This window comes from Apium graveolens, chromosome 5 (assembly GCF_009905375.1).
Source record: "Apium graveolens cultivar Ventura chromosome 5, ASM990537v1, whole genome shotgun sequence".
Lineage (NCBI taxonomy): Eukaryota > Viridiplantae > Streptophyta > Magnoliopsida > Apiales > Apiaceae > Apium > Apium graveolens.
This window is the reverse complement of record NC_133651.1, coordinates 128,916,231-128,925,119: the sequence shown is the minus strand read 5'-3', so window position 1 is coordinate 128,925,119 and position 8,889 is coordinate 128,916,231. Positions and strand designations below refer to the sequence as shown.

The 8,889-nt window shown below is 35.1% G+C and overlaps 1 protein-coding gene and 1 non-coding gene across 2 annotated transcripts; both read right to left on the bottom strand.

The window, feature by feature from the left end:
* Window positions 1-3,877: 3,877 nt before the first annotated feature.
* On the bottom strand, window positions 3,878-6,211 carry LOC141660381 (uncharacterized). Its single transcript, XM_074467363.1, has 7 exons — window positions 6,082-6,211; window positions 5,720-5,972; window positions 5,332-5,635; window positions 4,974-5,046; window positions 4,608-4,796; window positions 4,240-4,503; window positions 3,878-4,167 (listed from the first exon to the last, which is right to left on the bottom strand). The coding sequence occupies exons 1-7, from the start codon at window positions 6,209-6,211 to the stop codon at window positions 3,878-3,880; spliced, it is 1,503 nt and encodes a 500-aa protein (XP_074323464.1).
* A 2,362-nt stretch (window positions 6,212-8,573) lies between these two features.
* On the bottom strand, window positions 8,574-8,680 carry LOC141662830 (small nucleolar RNA R71). The gene has a single exon (XR_012550930.1). It is a non-coding gene; the product is annotated as a small nucleolar RNA R71 (small nucleolar RNA).
* Between the last annotated feature and the right edge of the window lie 209 nt (window positions 8,681-8,889).

Below are 8,889 nucleotides of genomic sequence, written 5' to 3'. Positions count from 1 at the left end.
AGCAAGATATCTGGTTTATGCCAAAATTCTTTTCCTTCCAAATTCATTGGATATTGCAACTCTGTTCATACTTTACATGACAGAGGTTTTCAGGAAATGTATGGGAGATATATATGAATATATTTATATATCGGGACTTAATGAAGTATCTCGTAACTTCATTATTTGTAATGATATTCAAAGGTTGAATCTATTCAAATCTTGTCTTGTAGTCTCATCTATGTGATGAACCTTTGAAACTGATTATAACTTGAACGGGGGTAGTTCAAGTAGTATTTGGGAAAGATATAAGTATTTTGGGGTATCTTGTAACTTCATCTTTTAAACTTATATCTAGTTAATGATTGTCTTATGAATGACAAAGATTTTCGGAAAAACGTTGAGACAAGGTTAGATATATGAGATCACCTTGCAACGATATTTTTTATATATACAGTTATAAACTGGAACTCTGTGTGTATTATGCATGGAAGAGGACTTCCCATATTTTGAAAAGTATATATGTATATATATATATACTGAATATTTTGCGACTTCATCGCATTAAGATATCAACTTGGTTCATTTCTTTTGACCAAGACTTTCATGAGTGCTATAAGAAGGCTCATATATTGTTAATCATTATACATATTATTTTGGTGGGCTTGCTGCTCACCCTTGCTTTATTTCTTCATCACACAACAACAGTTAGGAAAGATGGCCAGACTCCAGCAGACCCAGCGCAAGCGCGTGGGAAGCGTCCCGCGTCTTCCCGTTGATGTTGTAGCTGCTATAGCTGCAGAGGTAGATCTATTGTAGATCAGACCATCTACTTTTGAGAATCAATTATGTATAATTATAACTTGTGGCAGATAATGGAAATTAACTGTAAATTTATCAAGTAATCATTTTGGGTTGTAATAACTTTTAAATTGTGGATTCAAAGACTTGTACTTATTTAAATTTCATCTCTGAGACTATAACGGGTTGTGGTGTGTGTTAGTGTGGGGTCACAGCATAAGGTTATTATTATTAATTAAGTGAAGTGATATTGTGGAAAGAAAGACCGTGACGACCCGGATCCCCGACCCCGGATCTGGGGGTGTTACAAAAAGTTTATAAGATTGTAACTGTTTCTCATCTCAAGTACACGCTCATCATCAAGATTGAAGTACACTTTCGAGGATGCCAATCTGCTGATTTGAAGCGTATATAAAGTTTTAAAGCAATATGTATCTTACATATAATGTAATTTAATATAACTGTGTGTAACCTTACTGACAAATTAGTATATAGCATAAATTACTAAAAATCAAACTGTTGTATGTTCCTAACTTTGCGCTTGTCAGGATTACAATAATATTTTCCTCATGGTTATATTCCTCATATTGATCACAGACAACTTTTGCCATATCTCCTTATATACCAACCCTGTGCTTATTGCTATAATGTAATCAAGTATACATTTAATTATTTATAGAGCAAGGTCCAAAAACTGATAACGATGTAAAAATTAATAAAAAATTGTATGCTGAATTAAAAGAATAACCTTGCATCACAAATTTTGAATCGAACAATATCTCTATCTCCAAACTTAGTGGGGATTTTGCTTACTTTAATAAAGTCTTCAACAACTCCAATTATATCTATAATATATAAACACAGGGATTGTAGTAAAAACATTTATAATAATTGTTAATACGAATAATACTAAGCCAAATAGGAAAGAGGAAGTAACCTACAGCAAATTCTGGATTCTCTTTGGGACCATATATTCTGGCTTCATCCATCAAATCACCCAAATCCATAACTTTAAATTTGTATTTTGGAATCATAACATAATCAGTGCATGGTTGGAAAGTGGTAACATTTGTAAATCGTATAGATGTGTTTGTAGAAATGAGCTTTAAATTGCCAAAAGCATCCCTAACCATAAATATCTCAATAATATAAACAGCTCCTTCAACAACATTCTTCCCAATCAGTTTTCAAGTATCAACAAAAGCAAATGCATGAATATGAGTATTGTGCACATAGTATAAAATGGCAAAGTATAATTTTAAATATCCATTCTGAAAATGTAAATATAATCAATATATAACTAAATCAACAAAAGGTAGTTACATCATCATCAGGAAGAATGAGATTCCAGCCTTTCGTTATTCCTGATTCAGAAGACACAGTAGGCCACATTCTTGTAACTCTTGCCTTTATTTTCCAATCTGACCTAGATTTATCAAGACTTAAAATGTGTTCAAACATGAGGGCTTCCATCTCTGCAAGATTCTATGAAAAAATTGTAATTGAAATTAAACAGAATGATCTATTAATATAATTTAAAACTCATGACTCATGAGAGAGCTTACATGTTCTATTCCTAATGGAGGTACTCAACTTGGAATATCACACCAACGTGGTAGCGTTTTTGTAGTCCATTATCCTACATTAACGAGAATGATAATTGATGACATGTTGTTGAATGAAGTGCACGATAAACATATATTGCGGACTTGATCTTTCCCTTTTAATACGTGATATAAGGCTTGTAAAGAGATAATCCAATCAGCCTATAACTGAATCATAAACATATCCTTTGATTGGATGAATTATTATTTGATACGATGAGGATCAATGTGATTGGCTTAGCATCAAGTTAGTTAGATGGATTAATGGGAACTAATTATACAACTTTATTATATACATGCCATTCTTTTTTATTTTTTTTAAGACTATAAATTGTTTTTCCAAACAAAACTCAATGACATAAAATTATAATAAAAAAACAACATTCAACTTTTAAACAAATCACATACCACGAAATAAGGACTTTGAGTACAAAATATTCATGGTCAAACAATTACAATAAGTTAGTTAAAATAAATATGATAACAATTTAGGAAGGTTGTAGAAAACTTCTTCAAACACAACATTTGATGTAATATTGGTGCTTTTCCCATTATCATCATCAATAAGAATATGTAGTCCTTCTGGAGATGTACACGGGATATTGTAATGTACAACTGACCATGAAAGAATACGAACCGAGGAAGATACAATCCAACTGTGTCCAATGATTGTCCTTGCCTCTTGTTCATAGTCATGGCAAAACATATTTGGAGAGGAAATTGTGTTCTTTTAAATCCAAGTGGCCAATTTGTATCTGTTGGGACCATATCGATTCTTGGAATTAGATGTTTCGTACCAACTTGAGATCCATAGAGAATTTGACATTCTATACTATTTTTTTGCATCCAGTAACTATCATCCTTGTACCATTGTATAGACCCATAATCTGATTTAAATTCCTCATCAACATAACAACAACTCCAACCTTTACTTTCAACTTATGTTTATGCATACATGGCATATTAATGGAGTTCAGATGCTCAACTGGAAATGACAAATCAAAGACATTATCGTCAACGCCCCTGTCTTTAATTGAATCTTGACTGAGATAAGTATGCACATTACCCGGAACTCTTTCAAGAATCTGTGCATTAATGTCATCAACTATATTAGTTGTTGGAGTCAAAATAGATATCTATCTCAGATACTCCTGTGAATGCATATTATTCTTAAATTCTGGATATATAATGTTAATTAGGGTTTTTATGGGACTTTTCAAGGGACTCTTGACAATATAGTCATCAGGAACTACAAACTCAGTTTCAACATCTGCACGATGAGTATCAATGCATTCAACTTTACCGTCTCCAATCTCAAGTTGCCATTTACTAAAGTCAGCTATTACTTTATTTCTAGCTTCAGAATTACCTGAATATAATCTCATATTCTGACTGAGAAGAAAGACCTTGCAAGATTTCCAAAGTCATGATTTGTTAAATGATGCATTCACTATTTTATCCCTTCCGGCCTTAGGCAAAATAGGCAATATCTGTCAAATATCACCACCAAAAACAACTATAATACCACTAAATGGTCTTTTTCCTCGTTCTACATCAACGACAGCTATTATGTCTCGCAAGCTTCTGTCTACGGCTTCAAATGCATAGCGATACTGTATTAGAGCTTCATCCCATATTATAAGACTTGTGTGCTGCATCAACTCTGCAATGTCTGTACCATGTTTTATTCCAGAAATAGAACTCTGATCTAATTTAAGCGGTATTTTAAACCTAGAATGAGCTATTCGGCCACTAGGAAGAAGTGTAGCAGCAATTCCGGAGCCTGCAATAGGAAGAACAATCTTTCCTTTTGATCAAAAATGTGAACAAAGAGTTTGCCAAAGGAACGTTTTACCACATCCACCGCTCTTGTAAACAAAAAACATTCCACCTTTATTTTTGTTTACATTATCAATAACTGCATTATATACATCCAACTGCCTTGCATTCAGATTTTTATGAGCTTTTTCGTGATTAAGTCTCAATTCTTCTTTATTGCAGTTAGTTTCCTCAACAATGAGATGATTGACAAAAGTGTGAAAAAATCGTTGGTCAGGAAATGGCATCATATGAAAATCTCTTAAGGACTTACCAACATCATTTAACAACTTTTCAATCTCTGCATAAAAAAATAATGGTAAATGTTCCGACATCTAATTAAAAACAATAAAAGTAATACTATAAAGTAGCGGACGTATCATGTATTTAATAATGATCACACACCTGCTAAAACATAGTTTTGGATTTCATACTCAGACAATGTTAAATGAATGTTATCTGAAATCTTGCGCCTCATATAAAGAACATCGTCTAACAATGATGGCCAGTGTTTTTCCCATAGCGCAAGCGGATCAGATACAGAATAATTTGCCAGGATGTTAACAAACATAGCCCGAATTTGGGTTGGCATAGCTGAGAATGCATTTTCTTCCAAAGCATCATGTCACTGATTGTCATTATTTAACAGTCCAAGAGCACCACATGCTTCCTTAAAAGTATCATATGTAGTTCCATCAATAGTTCACAGCTGAGTGAAAGATAAAGCACCTTTAGATCTAAGTAACAACATTTAAAGATACAATAATTCACCAGTTGTTGCATGAACCTCTGCTAACCTCCCAACCACATCACCTATTTGTCTAAGCTTCCATTTAGCAGTTTTCTTTATCCATGTAAAATGGGTGGGAAAGTCAGAATACGTAAAATTTTGAGCTTGTGGAAATTCACTATTAGCTACAAACCATGCCTCTAGATTACTTTATTTGGAAGTCGCGTTATTGCACACATTCTCCAAATATGCAGAACTCTGGAAATTCAAGTACTTCTGACCGGGCAAATGTATTGGTAAGCGTTTAACACTTGGGGAACGATGGTGAATGTCAAACCCAAAAATCCTTCAGGATGCCTCAGATGCACAAACATATCTACCATCAAGAAAATTATTTACCTCATCCAAATTCTTCACGAATCTTGTAGTTTGTTCATTCCCTGATTTGTTACTTTTCTTCTTCAACATCATTGTAGCAGTGTCATGACCCTTCAAACAGTACTTAAAGAGATATTTCAATGATCTTAAACTGTTGCAAATTTCCAGATTTATATGACACTGAAACCGCAACATAAGATCTCGATTGTATGGAACTACATGTTGATTGTCAGGGTTGATCCCTTTTTTGTTGATAACTCTACCAGTGTTACGCCTCCGATAAACTGGAAAACCGTAATCGTTAAAATAGTTATTACCATTAAATCTGCAATAATAAAATTACATGCGTCGACATTAATAATAAAATAGACTTATTACGGAACATATGTATCAACATATTTATTCACACCTCTTTGGGAAATGACGCATGCATTTTCCTTTCATCATACATGGAGATGTGTTTAAGTCTTTACCACAGGGTCCATGCATCATGTAGTTTTTAACAGTTCCATATGTTATTGGATCAGAATTCTTATCTGGTATCTCAGCAAAAACCAACCGGTCAACCTTTTCAATAGAATTAGGTCTGCTTTCAGGGCTCAGCCAGATTAGCATATGCACGTGTGGCAAACCACGTTTCTGGAATTCAATTACATGTATAACTATGCAAAATATAATTAAAGAAAAAATGTGACATTGAATCTATGCATGTGTAGATATGATTCAAAAAATTAAATGTATTATTGTCGGTGTCCAATAAAATAAATTTACCTCCTATACACTTTCCAAAGTAGTTCTTCTTTTTAATCAAATCTAATAGCTGATCAAGCTTCAGCTTAAACACGCGAGAAAAAATATCCAATGCATCAACAAAATCAATATTGGGCAACAATTTAAGCATTTATTGTATCTCTGGCCACTTTGAGTTGCACGTCATGGTGAGAAATAGGGATGGATGACCATTGCACCTTAAAGTATTGAGACATGTATCACTGAGATCCAGTGAATGAAGCAGGCAGTATAACAGCTTTTCTAACATGCATTGGATCATGGTCTCCTTTATTAAGAGCAACACGTACAGAATTATACAAAACAACACGGATGGTAGTTCGATGTGTTGAAACTGTTGAGTGGCATTTATGACACTTTATTATGCTCTAATAAGCTTTGAATTGATGCATTTGTACTCAAGTTGTTAAGAGTTTTAACGTGTTTTCGAGTGTTTTTGCATTTCATGCATTATCTAGGTAATCAGGTGAATTGGCATTGTTTTGGTGCTAATATAGTGTCTAGGTGGTGTTGGAATAAAAGCTCGCAAAGTCCGGCTCGAGGCTGCAAGAAAAGGAAAAATAAAAGAAATAATTTTTGGCAGAAGCCCAGCGCGCCCGCACTGATCAAGCGCGCGGCCGCACCAGATTTTCAAAGAGCCAGCACGGCCGCGCTGATCAAGCGCGCGGCCGCGCTGATCAAGCGCGCGGCCGTGCCAGGTCGGGATGCAGAATTCCTGTTTTGAATAGAAGACTGATTTTCTGGGGTTCTATGCTAAACAGGGATTCTATATAAACAACTCTAGGTCGTTTTTAATAACTAATCAAGCGAGAGACACTTCAGAGTTAGAGAGAAGACGACAAGAGACTTATAGCATGAATCAACAAATGCGAAGACGATCTAATTTATTCTTGTGAATCTTTGTTTTGAGTTGTAATTTTGGATGTTCGTTTCTTGTTTTGTTGAACCTATACTCTTGTGTTATACTCTATTATTTATTCATTACAAAGACTATGTTTATTATACCATGCTTTCATCAGAACCCACGTTGATGATGAGTCCGATTATGGGCTAATCGTTATCGTGGGGTTCTAGCGGATTTATTTATGGATTTCTTTAGTTAAATTGTTTTGATGCCTTAGTATGTGGTGATTGTATGATATCCTAGTATTGGTTGTACGTATTCGTCTAATGAGCGTCGCGAACTTATAAGATAGTGTGTTAATTCTTAATGAAGCGAAAGTGAATTTAAGGATTTAGAAGTTGCCATGCTAGCATAGGTTCATGTATTTGTTATGCATGATTCGTAGGTAAATTTAACCATCTTACTTGCCTTGTGTAATCAAGATAGATAACTTATGCTTAAACCATTATGTTGTCAAATTCTATAGACATAGTCGCAATATAATTGGTGTCTATTCATCTTCTATCTCTTTTGTAGATGTCTGGTAGTATGGTACTCGTGCAACGAAAGCTGGCGTTCATCAATTTCATGTTGTCTGATTAGTGTCATCACCATTGCATGCTAAGGTTAAGATCAATAAGGCTATTGAATGAAGTATTTAATGAAGTTAGAATCCCATGTTTGTCATATATATTAATTCAGTCAATATTAATCTCGTAGTTATAATTATTAGTTTAAATCTTAGTTATAAACAACCTCAAATTGTTATCGTCTTAGCATTGAATAATAACCATACATTGTTGCTTAACTGCGTGAATTAATTAATTAACCAATACAGTCTTTGTGGGAATGAACTAGAAAAGATTCTATACTACTTGTGAACTCGTATACTTGCGTGTATTATTAGCGCGTGTTTAGCGACTAACAAGTTTTTGGCGCCACTGCCGGGGACTGCAGTTTAAATTTATAGTTTATGTGCTTTTCATCAGTGGTCGTTAAAGTTCATTGACTCGGACATTGTTACTTATCTGTTTCCTTGTCTTATTTCTCGTACTCTAGCGAGGGTGTATGCTACGCGTTCGCGTACTCGTAAGAGAACAATGGATAAAGCCGAGAAAGTAGTTATGGTGGTTCGAAGGGAAGTTTTCGAGGAAGAAAAGAAGGTAGAAGAAGAAAAAGTTGAGAGCCAGCTTTAGTAGAGATGGGTGATCAAGCAGAAAATCCGAAGGCTTTGATGGATTATTCTCAGCCTAAGATTAATGACATTCAGTCAAGCATCATCATACCAGCTATCAGGGCTAACACTTTCGAGATCAAGTCAAGCACGATTCAGATGATACATAACTCAGTTCAGTTTGGGGGTTCTCCTACTGAAGACCCCAACATGCACATCAGGGATTTCATCGAGATCTGTGACACTTTCAAATTCAATGATGTGACTGAAGATGCTATCAAGCTACGACTTTTCCCATTCTTTCTGAGGGACAAAGCTAAGTGTTGGTTACATTCTCTATAAGAAGGGTCTATCACCACTTGGGAAGATCTTGCCCAAAAGTTTCTCACTAAATTCTTCCCTATGGCAAAGACTGCTGCAATCAGGAATGCCCTTACTCAGTTTGCTCAGTAAACTGGGGAATTTCTGTGTGAGTCTTGGGATCAATATAAGAAGATGCTAAGGAAGTGCCCACACCATGACATGCCTGATTGGATGATTATTAACTGCTTCTACAATGGATTGGGTGCTACTTCTAGACCCATGCTTGATGCAGCATCAGGAGGAGCCTTGTGGGATAAGAGCTACGATGAAGCTTATGAACTTATTGAACTGATGGCTGCTAGTGAGTACCAGAATCCATTTCAGAGACTGACTCAGGGGAAAGTCGCAGGAATTCTGGAGTTGAATGCAG